Genomic DNA, 27,450 nt, shown 5'->3' with positions numbered 1-27,450 from the left:
TCACCACCTCAGCGTCTGTCTCCCTCCCCGTCCCTCTGTGTTACTGCAGTCAGCATTTCAAACAAACCTTAGCGACAGTGGTGATGTTGGCGGATGCTCATTTGCTTTTTTATCTATTCATCTAAAAAAGACCACAGCTGACATGTTAATATTTCCCTACAGTGAAGCGCTGGTGTAATAAATATCAATAATGGTTACATCCTATCTCCTATTTCATGCCCTGGAGCCATTGTATCGTGCATGATGTCTCTGGCTTTGTTATGCTACATTAGATTAGATACATTTATTTGTCACCAGTTCACCTGAGCTTTTTCCTGTGGTGACAAGTGAAAATGTCTACTGTGAAGTGGAACAGTGGTCAGCAGCTGGCTTAACAGCTTTAGTATTTGGCCCCGCAGGTGATTTCAATTTTAGATTTTTTAAAAAAAAAAGTTTTGCTTATCTTCACAAAAACGTAAATTTCATTCAAAATGAAAAGCCTTTATTCTGAAAAAATATGTACTGATTCAAAGAGATTCTGTTGCTAGAATTGACAATAAACAATAAACGCTGCTATTGGGAGTGTACTGTAAATGTCTGTAAAAATAAGTATTAGCATACGTTAGGCTCAAAGAATAAGCTGCAATTCAATTGAACTAATACACAATAAAAGTAGGAAAAGGGAAAATGTAGTTTGTTAAGAGCATTTTTTGACATTTTACTCTCCGCATCTCAAACGTTTGATTAACGTAGTGAGCAAAGGTGGGTTCTTATCTCTGACTGAAGACGTTTTAAGACACTAGCAAATTTACTTTTTTGAACCCAATGGATATACGGAGTTATTTATTTTTGTGCAATATTGATAGTTTAGATACGAAGGAAAAAAAATGAGTCGATATGATTTTTTGGCCCGATATTCTATTTTCCCATCCAGCACCTACATTGTTTGAAGAGCAAATGCACTTCAGATTGTGTTGTTCTAAAAATAAAGTGTGTTCAGGTGATTTGTTGACACACTGCTCTCTTAAGACAAAGCTACAAAAACCTTGATTTGAAGTCAGCTGCACGGTTGTTTTTAAGGCCGTATTATGGTTGTTAAGCACTCAGGCACTTGCTGCAGTAATTGCCTAATTATTATTCTAACTGGCAAGTACTACCGCATTGGCTTTTAAAGAGAGCAGGAGATGGGTGGTTCTTTGACTGGCACACTCTGTACAGCATGTTACACCAAAGAACAAAAACACACCCATGGCTAATTATCAAAGGTTAAGCTTTTGTAATATGTGTCTGGCACAGGTACAGTTTTTTTCACGCTGTTTAACTATGAGTGTTGGATTCGGACATGAACTAAAACACATGTGCCATATGCTCATGCACTACACAACACTACATTGTGCAGAATGATCAGATCCCCTCAACTTTGGAACAATCTACCTTAAGAGATGAGGCTTGCATATACAGTGAATTTTTTTTAACCCGATTTTTATAGACTTGCCTTCTTGGGATGTCATCCTTTTATCTTTAGTGATTTAGTGTTTTTATTACTTCTTACTGAGATTGGACTTGCCTATATGTCCAGGGTGTTTGGGCTGATATCCAATACCTATATACTGTATGTACCTTTTCCCTGTGCTCAACTGCATAGGTTCTTTATTGAAATTAACATTATATTTCACAGTCATGTCGCAGCAGATGTAGATATACGTTTTCCTCATTGTGTAAAATAAATGAACACAAAAAAGTAATAGCTGGTGATGGCGCAAGCATAGAAGTCAAGGGGGTACTGTAGCAGCCTATTCAGGCTACTGTTCTAGTCGTATAATAGTCATCACATGATTTCCGATAATACATTTTAAAGCCAATATCTGCAGATAGAAATACTGTGCCAATATGCTTTGCTTAGTTTTAGAAAAAGAGAGGACAAACCAAATTAAATGAGCAAGTGTTTTCCTATTCAAGTGTAAGTGTATTCCTAAACAGAATAACTGTCAGATATCGGAAGTGAAAGGGGCAGAAGCGCTCACTCATTGAACATTTTTTTGACAATACTATACTATAAAATCAATATAAATCCATTCAGCCTCATTATCTTGATGCTCATTAGAGAGTTAAAGATGACAGTACTCATGTTCTTAATGCAAACCAGTCTGCAGTGATCTCAACCAGTTATATTCTTAATTTTATCTGTTTTATGTTTGGATTTTCAGGCTATCTCACGGTTGTGTGACGACAAATACAAGGACTTGAGAAAGCTCATCAAGAAGCGGTCAGCGAGCGCCGACAACCTGGCGGTGGTGCGGTGGTGTCCAGCCATCATTTCATAACACTGGCTTCAGACGGCACACAGCAGAGGAACATAGACCTATCGCTGCCTGGTAAGCAGGCAAACTAGGTAGGCAGCAGTCCTGTGGTTCAGTGCACACACACACACACACACACACACACTCACAATGTGGCACTTTTACAAGTGTGATTACACGCTCCCTGGGTGGTTGTACATAAAACACGTCCCACCGGCTGCCCACACTGAACCAAACGGAGCTGAGCTGAACCGAACCAAACTTAAGTATGCAGTTGAAAGTTGTCGCAACGAAGAAAAGAAGAGGCCAAATGGAAATACAGCCGGTGATCGATAAGAGAGAGTGTGAAGTTAAGAAATGAAATAGGAACAAGTTTTATACGAAACACAACTCATGAAAACAGCAACAGCGTTCCATAACTCCCTTTGAAGCTTGTGCGGTTGACTGACGGCGGAGGACTTGAACATTCCTTTCATTTTCATGTTTTGGCTCAGTCTTTTTCCTGGAAACATGACATCATCAGCGTTCGGACACACTCGGTTTCTCTCGGTGTTTAGTTCTTTATTGATTTATATCTATTTACATCCCCATCACGGAGAAGCCTCAAACATGTACAGTACAAAGGAGAGACATTTACATTCCACTGTTAACTTTACCGTCTGGACCTTTCTGTGGAGTGAAGTTGTGCGTGGGTCTTCTCCAGGTTCTCAAAAACATGCATAGATTAATTGGACCCTCTAAATTGCCCATAGGTGTTAGATAATGTTTTTTTCTTCTCTATTGCTGTGTTTCCATCATGGTACAGTTCAGTTTGGTATAATACGGTATGGTCTGGAGTGGTAAAGCCCTGGCTCAGGCTTGTGTTTCGACTGAGAACAGTACCTTTACTTGTGAGGTGGGGGTGTAACAAACGTGACACAACAGACAACAATGGAGGACATCCAGCAGCTCCGTTTTTTCCTGCTCGGTGCGTCAAGCTTTGAATGAGAATGACACTTCCATGTCGCAAGGGAGTGGCGCTGGTCTAGCTCCACCCTGACCGTACCATATCATTTTACTCTGGTAACCCCAAGGGAAGGGTGCCAAGGATGGAATGGTTGGGGCCGGTTAATGGAAACGCAACCATACTGTACCGAACTGCACCATTCCACTCTGTGCCAACATGGCTTCGATGTTGGCCCTGCAATTGGACTGATGAACCTACCTTCTACCCCGCCTTTCGCCCCCTTTGTCAGCTGGGACTGGCACCAGTAGTCCCACATCCCTCATGAGGAGGATAAAGTGGTAGACGATGGATGGATGTTAACTTTACTGAACACGTTAAACATTTGACCGAACTACAGTACATATCAGCCATCTCGACATCATATCGCATAGCCATGTAACAGTAGCTCTCATGCAGAGAGCCAACCGTGAAAGCAATTCAACATTTAGCTCAAGGGCACTTTGACAGGATTGGTTTATCTCAAGGCCACCTGGCCAACATTCAGATATAGCCTAAAGCAATATTCATGCAGCGCTTTATTGTTGCGATTAAACACAATAAAGGCGTGTGCACTTGGGAGAAGATAGGTGTCCACTACTCTGAGACAGATGTGAGACATACTGTAGAGCTTCTGTTCTTTATCCACTGCCATTGTCCTGACCTGTGGTGCCTGTAATAAGCTATAGTCAAACACTTCTCCCCTTTTTCTAGTGGAGAAAACGAACAAATAACTGAAGAATTTTTCTTTCTTTAACGTTTTGTATTTTTCTTGCAGCTCACAAACAAACAGCACAAACTATATAAATATAATGACATTTAGAAGCCACTAAAATCATGATTCTTCAGGGTTCTTGTTTTTGTTTTTTTGGGTGACATTACTGCAGAGACGAACCAATGAAAAACACATCAAGTGACAAGTCGGACACTGCTCACAAAAAGGTAGAATGTAAGAAGATGTCGCTAAATGGCTTATGTACAGTGTAAATACAGCACCAGTGTGCAAATCTGTAGACTGAAATTGTACTGTAAAAAAACACACATACCCCCCCAAAAACAGAATGATATTAGAGTATTTATATTGGATCAGTTTTATTGTACATGATAGGAAAACTATTAAGGTTTTAAATGGGAGACACCACTAAAGATCTTTTTGTCTGTTCTTGTTATGAAGTTTTTTCACACTGCAGAAAATGTTGCTTTTATGTGTTACATACTGTATAGGGTATAATGATAAATACAAGACAATTCAGGTGTGTGGTATTTTATTTTATATTTTATATACATATATAAATATGTGTGTATATATATATATGTATATACATATATGAAAACTACCCCGACGACATGAAATTAGTAGCATCTGATCTGTATGGAGTCCTGCAACTTACAAAATGTTTTAATGTTACTTAGTATCAATATAACTGATTAGTATAACATTTAGCTGGTTGGTGGGAAAATAATAAGTTCATAAAGCAAATAGGTCAACATTCATTTATTTATCACTTGCTAATTTGTCTTCTCTTTTTTAGCACCTTAATTTTCCATCCTTTTTTGGTCTTGATACATAATTTTGATAAATAATTCCATTTCATACTATATTTTCTTTCCTTTACACATTTTCAGTGGTCAATAGGAGCACAGTTTTACCACTAGCTCACATGCTAACATAGTTTATTGCTAATTTTAGCTTGTGGTTAGCTAAAGAGGTAAACACTGGGTTTAAAGTTATACTAGCAACAGAGTCCTCATTCTTGGGCATAAAAAGACAATAATTTACATTTAGAAAAGTAAATTTGCGAAATTAAATATGTAAGAAAAAGATAAATGATAATTGTGTGCAAAGACTAAAACAGTTGAAAAACATTTTGTAAACTGATCCAAAAAGCTATTTACTCTTAACAACTTAAGAAAAGTTTCCTTTTGTTTAACTTCAGAATATTGTGTATTGTTTGATAAACTTTTACAGCAGTTTGTAAGTTTTGGGGCTCCATATTTTCTTACTGAAAATCATGCTAATTTTGAACTTTTTCCTTGACATCTTAAAACAGGAAAATGGAAACTGGTTTATTTTGTCTTAGTGTCATAAGAATATGAGTGGATTAAATATTAAAATCCAATATTATCCTTCAAATGCATTTTCTTTTCTGAAACAAAGTGTCATGGAAAGGTCAGATTCAGATGTGACATCAGTGTAGCCTCCTTTAAGCCTCTGGGCTGTTTTGTGCGTTTCTTCAGCAGCTTCAACATCTGTGATTTAACTCGAGTTTTGTCCATCTTAGTCAGTCCCTGACCAGCTTGTGTGAAATGGACAGAACTGAACCAAAGTCACAGAGAAATGAAGGATGATGCTGTTCCATGTGTTGCTCTGAAGAACCAGCCCACTTGCACATAATAGTATATGGAAATGAGTTGGGACTTGGAAAGAGAGCAGTTGTTTTGCACGGTGCTTTGAATGAGTGGAAAAATTAAGTACAGAATATATTAGGAAAGCAACGTTACTGGATTTCAAACTGATAGAGGTATTAAAAGATTGTATATCCTATTTATTGTACGTATGAGTGCATACAGCCCAGTTAAGTTGGTGATTTGTTTTGACCTAATACCATGTGGTCAAAAATGGAAAATCTACTCCCGACAGCAAAGACCTTGGGTCTGTGACGTCCTGTCGGCTGGTTACTAGGTGTGTCATAGCCTCGTGCACTGAACTCTACCTCTACATAGAGTTTTACTTTTCTGACAATGACAATTTATGGATTTTACAAATTCAGCTTTGATCTCGACAATTTCCCACGCTACTATCAGTCAACTGCTATAGCTGTGACTGTTTTTTGGTTTTTTTCATGGATATTTTCAACAAGTTGTACTGTATTCTGTTGTTATTGTCAGTGTATTCCTTTCCTTTTAATGAGTCAGTCATTTGTTCCTGTTCTCATTTTGCCAAAATCTGATTTGCTCTCTCTTCTTTTCTGTATGTTTTCTGTGATAATTGGAAGAACTGCAACCAATTCTCCTCTTCTGAAGCAATGTTTAGAGAAACCTGTGCAAGAATTAAACTTTACAGCCTTGCAATAAACCACATTGTATGTCTTTTTATTATTTCACATTCTGGTGATAGCATAACATTCATATTTTGAAACTTAAAAACTATCATTCATGTTGTTATCGCAAATGCTTTTCATACATTTGATATATTCAGCAGGGTTGGAGGGGGTTTTCCCCCCAGAAGAGCTATTTAATGTTAAGAGCTATGTGTCTTGGAGCAACACAGAGATTAGGTTCTACCGTATTGTCACCAAGGGGCAAATTTAAGCCTCCATATTAGCCCTGATTTGCATCCTAAACCACCACTGTGGTGAAATGTGAGCCAAACCAATTAAATACAAAGAAGTGCTTTGAGCACTTTGCAAATATCTCTCATAAAATGAAGGAAACATGTGAAAGTACTTTATATCACATTGCTTTGATTAATTAAAATGTACAATTTAGCTCCTTTGTCTATCATAAATTAAAATGTAATTTTTATTCAGTTGACAGCACAGGAGGTCAAAACCTAAATGGACACCAGAAAAAATGTTGTAAAATGTTGGTATACTTATTTTCACTTCTGCCAAAATAGCCTTGTTTTCTTTTTCTTTCTTTCCCTACATGATGAGATTGCATAAAATCAGCTACTGGAGCTCTATATACAAAACCCCCAACACTAGACGCAGGTGCTCTGAATTATAGCAATCAGTTACCTGCAGCGAGAGGTGCAGATTAGACGCACCTGCATGCGGACGTCACAAAGAAGCGACACTCCCAACATGATGTAACTCAAAATGCCTAACAAGATAAAATAAAGCCTCACCCATATCAACACATAAAGCAGCAAAACAAAATGAACCTGTATTCAACTTATGCCCATAAGTTATAATTCTCCTTTGGACACTCTGTTCCAGGTGAACATAACATGTGCACACATGGAAAATGCGAAGTTAGAAGTATAGACAGAAATGTAAGGGTAGATAAAGCCACATGATGACACCATAGGTCGCAAGAAAGCACCTAACTTCCTTTCACAGAACTTTCTGTGAGGTTATCAGTCTACACAGATGCACACGTGAGATGAATCCTGGCACATCTCAAGCATTTATTCAGACAACTGTAAATGTTCCAGATGCACAACGTCAAGTCTGAAGAATCAGCCTTGACACATGTCAAGTCCTTTTATCGTCATGCCTGTTGTTCCTCAAGTGACTTTTGTGTCTTGAGGCTTTTTTCGCCTTTGTGCCAAATTATGCTATTGTTTATGCAACAATGTTTTCAAAATCACTTGCCGGGGGAAAAAGAATCACAGCATTCTGCTCAGCTTTACATCATATACACAACCTCATATAAATGTGGAGGAAGTGCATTGAAGAAGAACAATTGGATGTGCTGTCATTTTATTCAGTTACACAAAATAATACTGAAGTAAGTAAGTTAATGTGAGGCTACTACTACTTTAAGCTTCACATACATAAATTAAACTCACCTTCAACTGAGATTTATTATTATGCTCATATCTTCATGATGAGGAAATGGGGATCAGTGGTCAAGTAATTAGTGAGTTGGGAAATCAGCAGCTGCTGCAGGTGGAGAATAACAATTGGAAAAGAAAAATGGAGGATGGTGTAAACTTCGCCTAAAGAAACTTTTAATTGGTCAGTATTATAAAAAGCACAAAATAGCCACACACCAGTTGTCGCTCCCAAAAAAAACTCTTTTATTTCAGACCTGTTCTTAGTTGTTAATGTTTCCATAAACACAGCCAAGAAGTAAAACCAAGCTCTATAAGTAATGAGTAGCGAGTACGTGATGAAAATAAGTTATTTTAAATAAGGATTCATGGTTACTGGGAGAATCTAACTTGTTAGCTGCCGTAGCACATTAGCTCAATCAGAACAGGAACTAGAAACCAGTCAGTCTCACGTGGTTGAAATGAGCGGGTGAACATGTTCTCCAGTAAATGTCTTAATTTGGTCAGTGTGTGGAACCTTGTGCCAACTTTTAACATTTTAATATTGTCAGAGTATCTTAAATTGTGTTTTACTCATTTGTTTACTGTACTGATGTAGTATTTATGGAATAGTTACACCTGTGTATCTCACCCCCTGTTTATTAGAGCAGTTGGTATGTCCCAGAAGGCCAACCGCAGCGGATGAGTTAGCATTTTGTCGTGGTTTTGTGTAATTAGGGCCCGAGCACTCACACAGTGGTGCTAGGACCTATTGAAATTCTAAAAATGATTAACTTTATCTTTCTTAACCTCCAACTTTCGTTAATAAAGTATTTCCCGGTTCTAAATTCCCTATGTTAGCCTGGTCAGTCATACACAGTGTGCCTGTTGGGTTGGTGCTGTATGGAAATGCTAATGACGACTGGTCTGTGGTGAGTATGAATCAGGACAACTGCATTTTTCAACCATGTGTCACAGCAGAGACCTTGTCCATGACAAAAGATGCATGTGAAAATGAATCTGATCTGCTCCATGTGAAATAGTATGAGTGAAGTACTACGCACCATGTTTTCCATGCAGTTTGTAAAACTACTTAACTAATGTTTTTGAAACTTTGTGGGAGTGTGAGTATGATCCTGGCAAGAACCCATTAACCTTTGAGGCAGATCTGTATGTATAATATGTTTTTACTTTAATACTGTGACACAAGGTGTTTTATGACAACAAAACAGCGATCACTACAAAAAAAATCAGCATATATGTTACAAATACAAATTTGATGTGGGTTTTAATAATGATTATTTATTAAAGTTAAATTAAATAAACCTATGTAAAATTGACAGCTTCTATTGTACTTTAGTTTAATATTATGAATCTATATTATTAATCACATTAACTGATTATACAGTTGGCCCTTAACACTCTAAACTATAAACTGGCACCACCTGTGGGAAAATACAGTTTACAGGCTTCTTAGGTTTCATGAGAACTAATCCACAGCCTGCATATCGACGTGGAACACTGATTTATCACTGGACGATATACAGTAAAAGCTTGTATTTTGATTTAGTGACTGGTTTGAACATGCTTGCCATTGTGCTGTAGAACTTAATACTGCCATTTGGAGTGAGTAAGTCAAGAGGCTCGCTCCTCTCCTGTAAGGACAACCGGTAGCACCAAAATATCTCTGCAATGCCAGGACAGCGACGTGCTGTTGGAAGTGTGTTAAGAATAGACTCACAATGGGGCTCGCTCCTGTCTTCCGTTGTCTGAGGACAGACAGTTGTCTGCAGGGGACAGAGGAAGAGGTAAGACGGGAGAATCCACATGATTCAGAGACTTGAATGGATCGGGTCAGGTTTTCCGAGCAGAACAGGGACGTAACTCAATCTAGGAAAGAGTCGGAGTGTCTTACTCCCGCAGTAAACGTTGCGTCTGGATGTTATTGTGCTGCTGGAAACCGCTGTGCCCCTGGGTTGAAAGGGGAGAAGTAAATGCAATAGGGAGTGAGGTGCTGGCTTAAGAGTTTACCCTGTGGTCTGAAACTGAAGAACTAGGTTTTTCTTGAGGGCTTTGAATACACAAAGCATGGCAGGAACGAGTGCTTCAGAGATCATCTTCATCTCTGTGAATCATAGCATCACTATGATGGGTGAGTTGACTTCACTGACATAGATGAATTGGTGTGTGACTCATTCAAACAAAAATGCATTTTTTAGTAATGTTTCTTTGTGGACGTGTTTTTTTCAGATTTCTGAGGCTTTGAGTTACAAAATCTAATGTGCTTTACTTTCAGGGAAGGTGTGGCTCATTGTCATGATCTTCCTCCGCATCCTTATGCTCCTCCTCGCTGGTTACCCCATTTACCAGGATGAGCAGGAGCGATTTGTGTGCAACACCATTCAGCCTGGCTGTGCCAACGTGTGCTATGATCTCTTTTCTCCCATCTCTCTCTTCCGCTTCTGGCTGGTGCAGCTCACCATCATGTGTCTCCCCTACTTCATATTTGTCATCTATGTGGTCCACAAGGTGTCAAATAGCCTCACTGTGGAATCGAATGCCTCTGGTTACATCAAAGTCACGCCACTGTTCAAGATCCAACAGGAACCATTCAATGAGACACCCATAAACAAGATGCCTCCGGGAGCTGAGCAAGGTTGGGCCCGGTGCTTCACTGGAGCATACATCCTACATCTCATGTTTCGAACTCTGCTGGAGGCTGGGTTTGGAGCAGCTCACTACTATCTATTTGGCTTCTATATCCCCAGGCGGTTCCTGTGTCAGCATCCACCGTGTACAACACAGGTGGACTGCTACATCTCCAGGCCCACTGAGAAGACTGTGATGCTCAACTTCATGCTTGGTGTGGCTGCTCTGTCTTTGCTTCTGAATGTGTTGGATTTCATCTGTGCAATAAAGCGCTCAGTGCAGCTGAAGAGCAAGAAGAAAATGAGGACTGTGAAGATATATGAGGAAGAACAATGTTTCATTTCAGGTGAGGGAATGGATGTAAATACCTCCATGGCTCAGCAGGATTTAGAATGTGAAGCTGGTCAGAACGTGGCTTTCCGGAAAAGGAAAGGTAGTGGAGGTGGAACTCTTGGTTTAGGTCAGGAACCACTGGGCCTGGTGCATTCTCTGGGTGCCCTAGGTAGCAACACAAATGGGAACAACGGCTATTCTGTTTCCCAAGAGGATGCCCCAGAAAGGAGCGGGAGTGAGGTGGCTCTCTGCCCCCCAGAGCCAATGGGGACACCCAGATCCATACGTGTTAACAAACGCAATCGACTTAAACCACCACCTCCACCCAGGCGGGACCTTGGTTTGCCCTCAGTGGTGTCAGCAGGTCCAAACGGGGATGTTTCCACAGCAGCAACAACCTGTACAAGAAGAATGGGGCAGTATACGTTAGTTGAGGTTGGCAGCGGCACAGAGCCACAGAATAACGATGATGGACAGGAGAAAAAATCAGAGTGGGTTTGACTGTTGAGGGTCTGACTGTTGAACATTTGACTGTGGATGGTTTGACTGTGATATTTCCATGTTATTTTGAGATCAATGTGGGAAAACAGACCCTGTCAGGTTTACACTATGGCAGCAACTGTTGGAGCTACTTTCCACCACACCTCAGTCTACCTCAGTCACTACTGTCGACTGCACTGTCACTTGAAAAGTGACTTTCTGAAGAGCGTTCATTTTCTAGCCCAGTGATTGCAAAGTGTCACGGAAGCAAGTCACGAATTGGAATTCTCTATGCAAAACAAGTCAGAGGTGAGAGGAAACTCTAGCCTTGTGTGTGCCTGAGCACAGCCTTGAGAAATTCTAAAAAGAGTTCAGTCCACCTGTTTCATCCCTTGTTGGCTTTACCCCCCACCTCCACTGACTGACTGTACATAAACAAAGGCGGGCCTTGACCCATTCCACAAACACCAACCGCTACCATTGTCACTCAACATGATACAACAAAGGGCCTTCTCATGTATGTGTCAGTCACAGGGTCAGAATGGATGCACAGGGTCAGAGAGTTACCCTCCAGACCCCAAGTTATGGGGTTTAGGTGACCTTTGAGAATGAAAAGGCAGGATTGAAATGCGAGACAATATCTTGCTAAGGTGTTGTAACTGGGCTCAGAGAAAAGAATAGGATTCTTCTGACAGAAGTGAAGGACACTATGAAGTCCCCTAAAGCAGACATAGGCTCACAAAGCAATTATGTTCCCCCATAGGGGCTCTGTATTTATGGAGACAGCTTGTCACTCTATTTCAAGGCCTTGTGGAGCTTAGGAGGAAAACAAGCCTTAACAAACACTGACACTAGAAATAGAGCACGACCGGGCTCTGCAAAAGGAGCAGCGTTGTCTGTTGCTCTTCAGGGTATCTGCACCCTGCTTGCTGCTGCTGATGGTTTCACTTTGATCAAAAGTCTGTCACCGGACAAGTGCGCTGCACTGATGCGTCACAGAATTTATAACCGGGCCGGGTCGATAGGCTTTTGTCAAGATTTGATTCTAATTTGCTGTGATTGTAAGGTTGTGGTTTTCTTTTCCTCCTTGAACCAAAACTAAATTGTCGTACATGTCCAACAGAAAGTTAACTGCTTCACTGAGCTGAAATACAAAATAAAATGTTATTCAGCTATTCAATGTTCACTGAGCTGGTGCCATGGGAAAATAAAATTAAATGCTGGGTCAAAATGAATAGAGCCCCACACACACACACACTTCTACCATATAATAAAAATAGGAACATGCTCCTTTGCTGACAGATTTCTAGGTCATAAACACTGGCGTAAGCCTCGTTTTGAACATCCCAGTGCTGTGACGCTCCCTCTGTAAATCAGTGGCATCACTATTCTACTGTCGCTCTGTAGCTGAGGGGCCTGTCTTTGTGTAAACCGATAGCTTTTGATCTCTCCCCTCTTATGGGCTCTTTGAAGTTGACAAAAAGCTCCTAACTTTATATCTCACGTGTCCCGAGTGCTGCTCCCTGGTTACCCGTGAGGGCGACCAAAGGGAGTTTTCATCAGACCGTGGCGGATCTGACGATGCCACACCTTCTTCACACACCCAGTGTTTGGTGTGAAAGCATGACCTATGGTAGAGATGACCTTCAGCTGTAACTACTTTAACCTGAGCTGGACTCTGTTTGTTTACTGGAAGTTGTTGCACTCTAATCTTTGGGTACACACTCAAAAATAAAAGACACAACAATTTCTGTACCTGTAGGTAGAGCAGGTTACCTCACTAGTACAATATTGTGCTTGGAGATGCCAGAAATTTACCTTTTGACTATCAGAGAGGGCACACAGTGAATTTAATCATAATAAGGAACTGATTTGTACCTTTTTCACCCTAAGAAAATATTATTTTTATGACCACTGCACCTTTCATGTGTATGTTTGCAATTTTACCCCCTGAATTAGCCTTTTCTTCATGCAAGTAAACAAAATGAACAATGCACAATTATTTGTCAATAAAAGGAGGGTAAATTTCTATACCATAGTATTGTACATGTATGTCCTTTAGGATTCTGAATTGTACTTAAACCGGTACAGTTTGACGTGGTACAAAAATGGAGTTTTTCAAAAAGGTACGCATCCAACGACAAGCATTTGTACCATTTTAGCTACACATCAGTACTTCTATTTCTGAGTGTGATGAAGCACACACATTATTATTATTTGATTAACAATAGCTATTTCAAAATGTATTTTTCCTTTATATTACAAATGATGGTTTTCATTTTTTGATCTTTTTGTTTTTCACGCGTTTTACTTGTTGAAATGTTTTGATGCTCTTTAAATGTGCATTTGTTCAAAGCACTTTATTGTAACAGTTATTGTTTGGTCCAGCTTATTGTTCTTTTCGTCATTTCATCACTATTGTAGTTTGATATCATGCTGCCCTCTGGTGATGCAAAATGTGAAATGCTGCCATGTGGAATACAAAAACTTGAACTCATTCGCCCTGGTATTGTGATCAATTGCTTTTATTATGTGTATTTATATATCTTTTTTTTTTTTTTTAAATCTTTGGGAAAAAAACAAAACAATATATCAGTACTTGAGATTTTGCAAAATAAAGTTTTAGTTCATAAAGAGCTGAGAAAGGGCTACTGCTTTCCTTGAGGTATTTTCAGGCAAACCTAATTAATAATAACCACAATAGTACAATGCAGATGCATAAGTCTGACTGGTAAGCAGGGCTGTGTAACCCGACTGAAGGGCCCTTGGGCAAAATTAAACTGAAATCTCCCTGGTGTCCAGTTTCATGTTTACAGTCACTTTTAACATTTTAAATACTCTGCGTGGATATTATTATACTGCGGGCGTGCATACTGCAGGAAATATAAATGAAATGTTGCCAAAGAATGTTTAACTGAGATTGTTAAGTCTATTGCAATGTCACAGGTAACGTTTCTTTTTGTTTTTTGTGATTTAAAGAATGTAATTCAACCAATATCCTGTTATTATTGTTGTTTCTTACTGTATATGAACATGGATTGTTGTTAATTGAATCTATATAGTTCCACAAAACCTTAGACAATGAGACCTGTAATGTTTTAATGTGCAGCTGTGTGCTTCCATTGTCCCCAATGTTTGCAGCAGTTTTTAAATGTACATTGTAATAAAGTAAGTGATCAAATGTCAATGGCATCTTATCGCCTTAATAAACACACATTTAGATTGTAGTGATTTTTTAATGTTTTTTTTAAAGGAATTGGAGGTTTCTATCTCATCTGAGCCAATCTTAGCTACATCTCATCTGAGACATCCTTCTACTGCTGAACAGCATTGGAGAAGCACTGTTTTTTAATGTGAAACTGCCTGTTACATGTCCGTCTGTTAGTTGTAGTAGATCCATTTGTGATCATAATGGAATTGTCTCTGGAGCCATTGTGCAGGTTGCTCCTTGTAAACAGGAGAATGCAGAGGAACATGTAGAAAGTCACAGGTGTGTCTGATGCTGCTGATAATGCTGCCCTGACATAAAAACCAACAGAGCTGCAGCCCAACAGGACAAGTTGAGACAGGGTAAGCGGTCACATTCTTAGCTCACTCTCTTCTTCCTTTTCCAGTGTGTGTACACTTTCAGAGGCAGCGCTGAGACTTGTGTCAGCTTTAAGCACCGAGCCGCCTCAGATTGGCACTCGCCGTTCCAAAAATGTTTGTTTCTTTCATGCTTCTGTGGTTCTGTGTTGTCTTGCTTGTTGTTTGTCTCAAATGTCAGAGACCCAAGAACTTTCCTCCTGGACCTTGTCCACTGCCGGTGCTGGGGAACTTACTGAACCTCAGCATAGACAACCCCATGACAGACTTTGAGAGGGTAAGAAATGACCTGCAAGATTCACACATCATATCAGTAACCTTAATGTTAACCATAGGTATTTTAGGCTTCTGGTGTGATTGTGTAGGCTATGAATTACTGAGGCAGTCCACACCAGGTTGACTGTACTAGACTGTGTGGTTCATTTGGAGGTTCTGTTGTGGAGATAAAAACACGTTAAGGCCAATCATCTCCTTTGTTGTGAATTCAAAGCAGCTGCACTCCATGCAGCATATCGCCAGTGATTCATGATAATTCTAAAAGCTCCTTTCTGCTCTTTCTTAGCTGAGGAAGCGCTATGGCAACATCTACAGCCTGTTCATTGGTCCCAAACCTGCTGTCGTCATTAATGGGGTGCAGGCCATGAAGGAGGCCATGATAACTAAAGCTGTGGATTTTGCTGGACGACCCCAGGACATTTTTGTCAGTGACCTCACACGAAACGGTGAGACGGTGATCCGATGTGACAGGACAGATATGGAAGATCACTTCAGATAATTTTTTTCCAAGCAACATGAGCTCATGTCAGTGCCTGTTATAGGAATGGTTCTGGCAGACTATGGCCCGAGTTGGAAGGAGCATCGCCGATTTGCTCTGATGACCCTGAGGAATTTTGGTCTGGGGAAGACGTCCATGGAGCAGAGGATTCTGGGAGAGATGGAGTTCACAGTGGATATCTTGGAGCGGAGCATTGGTACGCCATCTGTGGCTGCACTCACTGTGCTCTCCCATGTAGCAGGCAGTGCAAACACATTTTAAAGGTCCAGTGTGCAACATTAAGCAGGGTTTATAGGCAGAAACCTTAAAATATAATCCGTAAGTACGTTTGTATAAGTGTATTATTTGGATTTCGTAATCTGTACGCTCCAATGAGTAGAAATTGCTAATGTAGAGCGTAAGCATACTACATCCTTTTTGGTATCTGGAGGTGGCAGACCTACACCTACAAGTCACCTACAAGTCTCTTTTACGCCACCGTAAACATCCATCCATTGTCTTCCGCTTTATCCTCACTGTTGTAAACCCTCACATCTGATGCTCCCCTCTCCTGGCCGTGTGCATTTGTTCTCAATAGAGCCGGTGAACTCAAGTCAGGGAGCCATGTTCATGCCATTCAGCATCTGTTTTGCGTGCTTCTGTGTTTATTAATTCTCACCATTTAAAAAAAAAAGAAAAAAAAAGTCAGATGTTAACTCATGTGTGGCCTCACTCCTAACACTTCTTTTTAATGACTACGTTCTGTTGCATGACAGTAACACATTGGACTGTGTCGTTGTGTTGTTTCTTTTGCAGGTACAAACGTAAGCCCTAAAGTCATGTTTCACAACGCAGCCTCCAACATCATCTGCCAGGTTCTGTTTGGGACACGTTACGACTACGACGACGACTTCATCAAAGTGGTCGTTCAGTGCTTTAAGGAAAATTCTAAGATCGCTAATGGGCCCTGGGCGTTGGTGAGTTCAGGCATTTAGCTCAAGATTATCAAACATACAGTATATCCCCTAGAAGTAACATTGAGATTTAAATCAAGTCACTGCAGATGTTGAAAGTTGTACACAAAATCCTGCTTCTGAGGCAGATATGCTCTGCTTTATGACACAGCACCTACAGATGTTTGATAGGGAACCACAATCAATAAGATAGTAGATGTAGCTCTTGTTATTGTACACAAAAGTTAACATTTAACTTTATTCTAAATTTTATTTTCAGCTGTATGACTTCGTACCCATGATTCGAAACCTATCTCTGCCCTTCACAAAGGCCTTTAAGAACATGGAGGTTTGTATCGATCACGACTGGAGAACTTTTTTTGCATTTTTAATGCACTACACTGACCGTTGTCAGTCAAATGTCAAATGTTAGAATCTCTTTGTGCCTGATCTTCTTCTTATTTTGGTCAATGATCAGAAAAAGAATCTATACATTTCTGGTTTTCTCAGACGTGTAAGAAACTCGTAACTCGCCTCATTACTGAGCACAAAGAGACCAGAGTCTGTGGGCAACCGCGAGACTTTCTGGACTGCTATTTGGATGAGCTGGATACGGTGCGTATCATGCAATTACAAACATTCAGTGAAGGAGAAGGAGCAAAATAATCAAAAACAATCTCTTTCTAGAGAGGTGAGGATGGCTCCTCTTTCTGTGAGGAGCGACTCGTTATGTTTGTCCTGGATCTTCACTTTGCTGGCACCGAAACTGCATCCAACACCCTGCTGACTGGCTTCCTCTACCTCATGACCTACCCCCATATTCAAGGTGTCCGTTCAGACTTTGATTCTGTCATTATTAAGTCTTTCGTGTTGTATGATGTATGACTACGTTTCGTGGTTTTGCATTTGTCTGTCAGAGAGATGTCAGCAGGAGATCGATCGTACACTGCAAAATAAGGATCACGTCACTTATGATGACAGGCACAATATGCCTTACATGCAGGTAATTGCAGGACATTCATCTCCACCCAATCCATCCTGCCTGCACCTCTCTTGTGCACTGTCCATTGCTTTTGATGGTTGACCCCGTAAACGTTCACTATCTCTACTACCTTGCAGCTTCACCTCTGCAGGCTCTCTCCCACATGTCCCCTGCTCTCACTGCGAATTACAGTATCATCTGCAAACTTTCTGTATAACACACATTAAGTTGATCTTCTTGCACTGCTGGAGCTTTGTGTACTCATTTTTATTTATTTTTAAGAGTCACTGGCTAACAAACAAAAGGAAATGTGTCTCTGATCACCGTCTTTGACATCGTCAGCATCTTCAGAGCATATTACAATTTTTATCCTACAAAGGTTGAATTTGTACTTTTTTTTTCAATGCGATGAAACATAAGAACATGTTGTTCTTTATCTGCCTTCACGAACCAGGCTGTGATCCATGAAGTCCAGAGAACAGCCAACACTGTCCCTCTCAGTGTCTTCCACTGTACAACACGAGACACGGAGCTCATGGGATATTCCCTCCCCAGGGTAAGAATGATTGTTCTGAAGCTTTCTGATGCTGCATCGTTTTGATGGAAACAGCTGTCTTTTTCTCTCTGTGTGCTCTCATTCTTGTCCCATTTTCCTTCTCACAGGGCACATTAATTATCCAGAACCTGAACTCGGTGCTGAAGGAGGAGGAACAGTGGAAATTCCCTCACGAATTCAACCCTGAAAACTTCCTGAATGACCAGGGAGAGTTTGTTAAAGCAGAGGCTTTCATGCCGTTCTCTGCAGGTATGTGACCCTGAACCTCAGCGTGTGTGTTCCGTTGTCCATTTGAAGACGTTGTCACGACGTACTGACTGAAATGAATGACATCTCAGGTGCTCGTGCGTGTCTCGGAGAGGGCCTGGCTCGTATGGAGCTCTTCCTCATCATGGTGACTTTGCTAAGGAAGTTCAAGTTTGTCTGGCCTGAGGATGCGGGACGGCCAGACCTCACACCGGTGTATGGTGTCACTCTGTCTCCCAAACCTTACTGTATGAAGGTCCAGCTCAGAACTACTCACTGCAGAAATATAGAAAGTTAATACACACCGATGGACATGTGGCAAGTACCAGCGTTTACTCCACGACATTTACGAAATAAATTGTGTACTTCTACTCCACTTCTATTTCCCCTATCTCTGTTACTACTAAATGAAATCAGAAGAAGAATTGGTCATGGTCTGTATTTATATAGAACTTTTCTAGTCTTGATGATCTTGATTAGTACAATTTATATCAGCAAATTACTTTTGATACTTGAGTACAGTAAATGTCATACTTTAAGACTTTTACTTAAGTAATATTATTAAAAGTGACTTCAGTTTCTCCTCAAATCATTTTCTGGTAAGATACTTGTACTTTTACTCAAGTATCCCTTACAACACTGGCAAGTACTTCCTCATAGTGAGGCAGCAAATACAACAAGGAGGTTTTCATTGGTGTCACGCTCACTGAATGAGTTTGCATTAGAGTGTTATATGAGCAATTTAACAGTAACATTTTCTCTATTCAACTCTGATGGGGGAAAAAAGAGACTACATCTGCGTAATGCCTCCCCCAAGTGGTCTAAGTTATGTATTGCATGTAATAAGGAGTTGCATTTTTAAATGGCAAAGCCTCGTGGGGCCAAGTAGTAACTCTTTTTAATAATTTTTGAAATATACAGGTTTGATTATATTACCACGTTATTGTTATTGTAATCACTGGGTAACAGCATGGAAATAACAATGGCTTTTGAATTTCAACTTCATAATGTTTATGTTTTTATAATTTTTAATTCACAAACATTTTCATGTGAAGATGCACTGATGGTAGCATGCATCATTTATCATCATTTAACTATTAAGCTATTATATGAACATTAATTTAGAAACTAAAACTTGGTATTACTGTAAAAAATATCCTTATTACCATTGTTATTCCCCAAATTGAAATATAATCAGACCTGACGTCCATGACAAGTTTCAAGAGTTTTTATGCACGTTAACCCCCTCAAAAAAAGCCTCAAGCATTTACAGCCTGAATAGTGACACTGACATCAATTCTCTATTTCACTTTCATTTGATCTTTTTCACTGTGGCCAGACAACGAAAGACAGACATAAATATGGTCGGGGAAAAAAAGTGAGATCAGTGAGAAAAGTCTGGGCTTGACCTCATCTTCCTTCCAAAACTTGCTTTTTTAAATGTGCAAACCAAACTGCTACAGTGTCAGTGATGTCCCCAGGAAACTATAATCATTCAGCCCCAGAAATGCTAAGATCCCGTATTCTCCAACATCTGGCGTCTCAAATGGCCAGCCGGGAATAAAGAACCTGAGCTGCAGGTCAGGAGCTTGACCATTAATCTAAACGGGTCACTGAACGCAAAGGTCACTGTTATGCTTTGTGCATTGGAGAATGCAACCAAGGAAACTCTGGGGCTTTAGTATTATAGTTTATCTTCCACTGTCAAGTGCAATCGGGAAAATAAAGATGTTAAATTAACCCATTTTTATGCTTGAATGTAACCACATGTTAAACACTCCTCCACCTGTTTAACACACACAAGTCTACACTAGCAAAAACAACGTTATGGCCTTTTTTATTGTCTTAATAGTGATAAAAAAATATGTATTTATCACATGTGTTGTTTTAATAAAACTAAACAAGAAAGACCAAATGCACATACTAACAAGATGTTGTCCAGAGCTGTAATAGTTCCTGCCTAGAACTGTTAATTATTAGTCACGTGTCTACCTCTGGCCTCTTTCTGCCGTGTTATATAATGTCATTTCTCAGGTGTGGGATCAATAAAGTCTAATTTAATCTAATCTAATCTAATCGTGTGCAGGTTATGAAAAAACTTCCACACCTGAATAAACCTTGTTACAGGTGCATAGGCAGAGCACATTCACTCCATCTTGGTCTGAGGCCTAAAAATAAAACAACATTTCTAACATTACATGCATGGAATCACTTGGGTGTATCAAAGAGATCAATAGTACCAAGAAGCAAGGCCTGCAAATCACCTCTCCTATTACTCACCAACTCCACCTTAATATTTTATAGGCAGCGTTCGTTATCAGGAGGATCCGCCGGGCGAGGCTCGAACACAGAAGTGAGGAGAGAAGACGTTTCAATTGAAGAGAAAACAAGGAAGAGATCAGCCGTTTGACGTCCGTGAGGTTTGAGGGATTTGTTTCTCACCTGACTACAGAAGTTAATGAGTGTTCTGCACTGCTGGTAACACAGGTTTGCTACAGGCCACAGCTGAGAAACATGCCTTAACAAGCGCCGCAAAATACAGCCTAATAAAAATAAACCTGTAAACTCACAGACTTGACCTCAACTATTACCACTTCATACCCACCAATTGTGACGGCCCTGCTTACCCCTGTAAACGGCACGTTAATGGCAGAAAAGGGCAGTTACCTGTTAATTACCATGTCTGTATACAACAGCTTTTATGTTCCCAGACAGTTGGTCTTTGGGTATTGGGGGCAGACAGGTCAGGACGGTGTGTTAAACAGAATTTAAAGGTCAACATGGGTCAATGGGTCTAATATAAGATCATTACTATTTTAAGTGATAATCTGTGGAGGTCATATTATTTTTATGTGAACCACAGAATGTGTTTTATGATTTTCACATGTTATTCATTGTCACTTTTCTGCAGCTCTTCATTTAAATTATCTGCCCTGTGACCAGAAATATAAATTAGCATTCTTTTTTACTTGTACTACTAATAAAATAATAAAAAATAACTTTACATTTCATAGGGGAACATGGGTGTGACAATAATTTTCAGAAAACAAAGATGTTTTAGCCGATCTGCAGTTAAATAATGTTAAAAAAGTTATTTTACTGTTCATTTATTTCACCTTTTATCTTAAACTTTAGCTTAGAAATGTCCCGTGCTTCTTCAAAATCTGCCGCACGACATCTTCAGCCTATGTCGGCAACTAGTGGTAATAACTTGTTAGATATAATTTTTCAGATCTACTGTATAATCTGACACCAAGAACACCCAGGAAAGGCAAACATGACATAATTTGTGGCTTTTAAGGACAAAAACCACACACTTTTAATGGCACTGTCAAGCCTGTGCGTGTGCGTGTGGGGTGCTGCTTTTACCACTAGGTGGGGCTGCACATTGATGTCACTTCTATGAGTTTGGCACTGGCACTCAGAGCTGCAGCTGCACACTGGAGTAAACACCAAAAACCACAACAAGCTGCAAGACTGGACTGAAATGTGACTTATTAAATGTTTTCCTTTTCCCACGGACGTGAAAACAGAGTAACATAATACATTATGAACATATTTAAATTTTGCAAGTGAATACTATTAAAAATCATTATTAACTTGGCGTAAACAATAACTAACTCAGAATATATGTGGACGTGAAACGCTAAAGAGGCATCCACACATTTGTTTTTATACTTTGTGCGTTTTTCCACTGGCTGCTGCCTTCACTGACAGCAGCGCTGCAGGATTTATGTGTGGCCGGTTTACACTGTCAACATGTGCATGTCTGCAACTGCACTGAAAAGAAGCTTTTGGTGTTTCACATCTGCAGGCTGAATGTACAGGAGTAAAGCGCGCACAAAGCCCATTGTCACTATTGACCAGGAAATCAAAGGCATTTCTACGCTGGGCTGCAGAGTAACATCTTATGCCAGTGCATTGGGTTAATTGGGACCAAACCAGAAACATTTGTAGCGAAAAATGCCTCGATTAGAGGCTCCTAAGATGTGAGATCATGTGAGCAGACCACCTGTGGGGCTTTCATTGCTATTTCAATATCATTCATGTCAAGGCCCCTGCACTCACTGACACAGCTTGAGCTGAGGGGAGAAGATGTTTCAATTCAAACCCTGCGAAAAAACCAAACACAAGACGCAGGGGCTCTGGCAGGTTTCAGCTCTGACAAACGCAGAAAATAAAAAAAAAAAGGGGAGAAAAAGAGAGGGAGAGGGGGCTCCAAAATGCTTTCAATTGTAGGACATCCATCAAAGCATCCAAATGGGGATGTTTAGGGGGAACCTTGGCACATCACATAGACACTATAATACACACCACCTTTATTCTAGGCTGTTAAAAAAGAAAGATCAAAGTTTCTGCAGATGAAAAGGGTCCGTTCCCTGCATTTATATCCCCATTCACCCACTCCCTCTTTTACTAAATTAAGAAAGCGGGCTTCAGCAGGCATGTGAAGAGGACTTTAACAATTATGGAGATGCTCCAACTCAACCCCTGCCTCTAATTACCGGGTCTGTGATGGTTAAAAGGGCTTCCCTTTTAGCCATGGACTCTCAAAAGCCGCCATCCACAATACGGTGAACATAAGGAACCACAAAATGTGCCTGCACATGGAAAAAGCCTCTCTTTTTCTCTCCCACAAGGCAAAACACTACAAAGATGCACAGATCCTTAGATTTATCACATATTTTATTGTCAAAATAAAGGTCATATTTGCTTTCTCACAAAATGAGACATCTACACTTTGTACAAATTTACAATAGCATATAAAGTTTTCTTTTTTATATATAAACAAATGTACACATTTTTACATAACTTTTATATAAATACAAAAAAAAAAAAAAAATCAATGACCCGTAAAAAATACTTGGGCACTGTTAAGGCTTAATTTAAAAGTCATTTTCGATGTGATTGAATTATACAACGTTATCTGGCACTATGTAGATAAAATTGTGATTTATATGTAAACAAAAAAAAAAAAGAAGGCAAAAATGCTCTTTGTATGAAGCTTAGTGGGAACAAAACTGTCAACAAGTAATGCCCAGTTTGCGTAAAAAGCCTCCGCCTGTACCACTAATACATATAAACAGAGAAGAATTAACCTCGGCACATTGTTTCAACCAGTTCTCTCCACAGAGGTGTGTGAGAGTGTGTGGGATGACGAAGAATGAGGAAGAGGATGAGGGGGGGAACACCTCAGCAGCAGTTCATTACTATGCAAATTGGTTAAGACAGGGAGTGATGGGTTATCTCCAAAACAATTAGCAGTCCTCCTAAAGCTGCTTTTGTTTCTCTCATTCAAACCTGGGACAATGGCATCTGCTTGGGGCAGGACACGGAGCTGGCCGTGCCTGACCTCCACGTCAGTCCCGTGCTCACGTCACTGTACATGGAGCCGCTGGTGCCTTTGCTGCCCCAGCAGCACCGCGTGCAGAAAGTCCGCCAAGAGTCCAGAGTTTTGCCAGACCAAATCCACACTCCGGACGTGATGCCCACGAGAAGGCACATAAAGTACTTCAACATAAAAACGGCATAGTCCGGACTCCTGCGGTCCCGCTCTAGTAAACAGTTGGAGCAGGTGTGCGTGATCTCCCACGTCTGTCTGTTGTGCTGCTCGTAAAAGTAACACGCCACTATGATCGTGGCTGGCACAGTGTAGAGCACCGTGAAGATGCCTATTCTAATCATCAGCTTCTCCAGTTTGTCTGTTTTGGTGCCACCTTGTTTTATGACGCTGCGGATCCTGAACAGAGACACAAATCCAGCCAGGAGGAACATGGTGCCGATGAATAAATAAATCACCAAAGGAGCCAGAACGAAGCCCCGCAGATTGTCCAGGTTCTGGTTCCCCACGTAGCAGATGCCAGCCACCGAGTCTCCGTCCACTGAGCTCAGCGCCAGCACCGCGATGGACTTCATGCTGGGGATGAGCCAGGCGGCCAGGTGGAAATACTGTGAGTAACTGGCGATTGCCTCGTTGCCCCACTTCATCCCTGCAGCCAGGAACCAGGTCAGAGACAGGATGACCCACCAGATGGAGCTGGCCATGCCAAAAAAGTAAATGAGGAGGAAGACCACGGTGCAGAGCGCGGGTCCAGTGGTCTCATAGTGGATGTGCTCCACGTCAAAGTCCCTGTTGCACGCCACTTTCTCGTGTCCGGCGATAAGTCTGACAATGTAACCCACAGAAACAAACATGTAGCAGGCAGAGAGGAAGATGATGGGTCTCTCCGGGTACTTGAAGCGCTCCATGTCGATGAGGAAAGTGGCCACTGTGGCAAAAGTTGACACGAAGCACAGCACGGACCAGAGTCCGATCCAGAAGGCGGTGAAGGCGCGCTCGTCGTGCGTAAAATAGGGGTTGTGGCACGGCATGGCACAGTTCATGATCTGGCCCGTTTTGACGCGGTTGTAAAGCGGGTGACGGTCCGTTGTCACAGGCACCATGGGCTCCAGACACTTGCAGCCCGGCTCACACGGTGCAGCAGGCGGCTTATATTTCCCAGGCGCGCCGGGTCGAGTGCCAGGCTTATTTTTAGGCGTATTGTGACTCTTGCCCGGGTGGTTGGTGGGTTTAGAGAGGACAGGGGAGGCTGTGGTAGAGTCAGTCCGGTTATAGTCCATGCACAGAGTGTCGGGGTTGCCCTGCACCGGCAGCAGGTCACACTTCATCCTGTCCGGCCAGGGGAAACCGTACTGCCTCATGAGAGGAGCGCAGCCAGCCCGCGCTCTCTCACACACGCTCCGGCACGGCGGCAGTGGTTTCTTGTAGTCCTCCAGGCAGATCGGGGTGTACATGCTGCACAGGAAGAACTTCAGGTCTGGCGAACACTGGATCTCGACCAGAGGCCAGAACTGGTGCACCTCCAGTCCCGCCTCGTCCTGCGTGTCATGGTTGAACTGGTTGGGCATGTAGGTGTAGTTGTAGCCGATTCCCTTGCACAGGGGTACGGCTATCTCCTGACAGGTGATCTCCTTGGCTGTTGTGCAGCTGGATCGGGGCAGGAGAGCCAGTGAGAGGAACAGGTAAATCCCAAACATGTCCATCGCTCCGGCGCGTCGTGTCCCCCTTCTCTTCTGCTACACTACCCACAGCAATAAATCCTTTCAGGCGCCTGCGTTTGGCTCCAGTCCCGTTAGACGTTGCGCAGCGAGCCCATCTCGCTTCTCTCTGGATCTCGCACGAAGTTGCGAGCAATGTGCGAGCCGTGTTTACTTTCGGCTGAGGAGGAGGAGAAGGAGGAGGAGGAGGAGGAGAGGAGAAAGGAACCGTCAGGGCGACGCGCAGCAGGCAAGATGGCTGAGAGAAAGATCCACGTTCTCCGAGCGGCTGCGCTCAGCTTCCTCGCACAGCTTAAAAAAAACCCTCCAAAACTAAGTGCTGCTGTTCGATCGCCACCGGTGGACAAATATTGGCCTTGTTTTTTTTTCTTCAATAACACAACGACTACATTCAGTCGGCTCGTCCCACCTTAGTCCTGGTTCCCATACAAATCATCATCTTAGAGACGAAGCGGTGCCAATATATACCACAGGCGCACTGGCTGCACCTCCAGAGCCGCTGCGCCAATCACAGAGCAGCATGGGCGGTGCTTGTCGTGTGTCAGTCAAGTTTTTTTTCTCTCTCCCTCTCTCTCTTTACCTAAAATGTTTGGTTATATGGCTCATGATCATATTGGCTCAGCCAGTGCCAGTAGCACCGGGAGATTGAGAGGTGATGTGGATGAGATGGTGTCGCGTAGTTACGCACAGCTGATGGTCACTCCACATCAAAAATACACACTCCGAGATGAAATGATCGTATTTACGCACATATTCAAACAAATGAAGCCATAAAACACGTGCAATCAGGTGCACTGTTATTGTTCCATACTATAATAACCTTATAATAAACTCCCCCTAACCCTATTGTATGTATTTTATAAGTGATCAAAGCTGCTGTGAACAACACAGTGAGCATAAAGTTTGGTCACAGGAGGAAAAAAAAAAACCCAGCAACACAATATTTTAACTTCCTCCAACACATAATCTTTGATAGTGTCACAACACAACAATAGTAACACAGACAAACACACACACAACACGCAGACCCTATTACCACACAGGCAGAGAGAGGAAAAAGTCTATCAGATGATTGTTTCTGTGTATGAGAGTGTGTGTGAGAGGCCAGTTTGGTAAATTGGCTAATTTGCGCATGATAAGACTACCCAGGGAGCTGTCTGTCCCTGTGAAAAGCTGTTTTATTTTTTAAATGAGGTGCTAATGTTTCGTTTAACGCTTGCACAGAGCTCCACGGGAGGCGTAATTGCGCGAGGCAAAGACCAAGTAACGCGGCACACACTGTTGAGACACTGGCAGAGGCAGGAGGAGCGCACACATCAGAGCTGCAGTGATTCCACACTAATCTCAATAAATTGTCTCCACAAGAGCCTTCTGTCTCATCTGCACTTAACCATATATCCTGAAAGCGTTGCATGGGCAAAAGTATGCTCGGATTTCCCACGTGTGTTATTCACTATAGGCTAATTTTGACTTATTAGAAACAAAACGACCAATTGAACTGTCCAAAAGTTAAGGGTTGATATTAATGAGCATCTTTACAGCTACAAAATCAGCTTCCTTACCAAAACCCAGCAAACAAATGCACATAATATCAAAACTCATTCATTCAAGTATAGTTCTTTTCTAGCTGCAGAACTTTTACATATTATAAACCCAGTTATATGATCATGATATTTGTGCATTATTGTTATAAATATGCACACAAGCCATAAACTGTCAATAATCCTATTCTATTTGGATGAGCCACACAATTTATGCCTCATATGTGGCACCTAAACAAAATATTGAAATTATAGACAGTTAGAAAGCGGAGTGACACAATTAAAAAATCAGACTGTGTGTCATCATGACTGTCATTATTATCTTTATCACAGATGAATGCAGCTTGTGGTAAAATGAAGCAAACAAGGCCAGACATGTGATCAGCACATCTGTTCGAAACTCGATATTCATTTCACCAACAAGGCGGACGTGCTTTTGAATAGACAGCCTGTCCTCTACTGTGAGAACACACACACACACACACACACATGTTTGCATTGTCCCTAAACTTAACCATAAGTAGTTAATGTCAAACCATAACCTTAACCTAACCTCAATTCAAATTTTAGC

The 27,450-nt window shown here is 41.3% G+C and overlaps 4 protein-coding genes across 7 annotated transcripts in view; 3 read left to right on the top strand and 1 right to left on the bottom strand.

The window, feature by feature from the left end:
* The window catches only part of ccny (cyclin Y), a 35,330-nt gene extending 28,993 nt beyond the window's left edge, over positions 1-6,337 (top strand). For all 4 annotated transcript variants that reach the window (XM_044031091.1, XM_044031074.1, XM_044031082.1 and 1 more), the window contains one exon: positions 2,187-6,337. In XM_044031091.1, the coding sequence (XP_043887026.1) occupies positions 2,187-2,303 (117 nt within the window). In that variant the 3' untranslated portion in view covers positions 2,304-6,337. The remainder of the gene's footprint in view (positions 1-2,186) is intronic.
* A 3,032-nt stretch (positions 6,338-9,369) lies between these two features.
* On the top strand, positions 9,370-13,427 carry LOC122776971 (gap junction delta-4 protein). Its single transcript, XM_044037819.1, has 2 exons — positions 9,370-9,893; positions 10,038-13,427. Exons 1-2 carry the CDS (start codon positions 9,830-9,832, stop codon positions 11,222-11,224), a joined length of 1,251 nt encoding a protein of 416 aa, XP_043893754.1. The 5' UTR covers positions 9,370-9,829; the 3' UTR covers positions 11,225-13,427.
* Positions 13,428-14,740: 1,313 nt separating this feature from the next.
* LOC122765487 (cytochrome P450 2F2-like) lies at positions 14,741-18,655 on the top strand. Its single transcript, XM_044019756.1, has 11 exons — positions 14,741-15,065; positions 15,351-15,510; positions 15,607-15,759; positions 16,359-16,519; positions 16,776-16,844; positions 17,006-17,110; positions 17,183-17,321; positions 17,413-17,498; positions 17,932-18,033; positions 18,141-18,282; positions 18,372-18,655. The coding sequence occupies exons 1-11, from the start codon at positions 14,904-14,906 to the stop codon at positions 18,575-18,577; spliced, it is 1,485 nt and encodes a 494-aa protein (XP_043875691.1). The 5' UTR covers positions 14,741-14,903; the 3' UTR covers positions 18,578-18,655.
* A 4,289-nt stretch (positions 18,656-22,944) lies between these two features.
* Positions 22,945-25,769, bottom strand: fzd8a (frizzled class receptor 8a). Its single transcript, XM_044023216.1, has one exon. It carries the CDS (start codon positions 25,321-25,323, stop codon positions 23,575-23,577), a length of 1,749 nt encoding a protein of 582 aa, XP_043879151.1. The 5' UTR covers positions 25,324-25,769; the 3' UTR covers positions 22,945-23,574.
* Positions 25,770-27,450: the final 1,681 nt, after the last annotated feature.

This window comes from Solea senegalensis, linkage group LG1 (assembly GCF_019176455.1).
Source record: "Solea senegalensis isolate Sse05_10M linkage group LG1, IFAPA_SoseM_1, whole genome shotgun sequence".
NCBI lineage: Eukaryota > Metazoa > Chordata > Actinopteri > Pleuronectiformes > Soleidae > Solea > Solea senegalensis.
The sequence above is the reverse complement of the archived record's forward strand: the minus strand, read 5'-3'. Positions and strand labels throughout refer to the sequence as shown.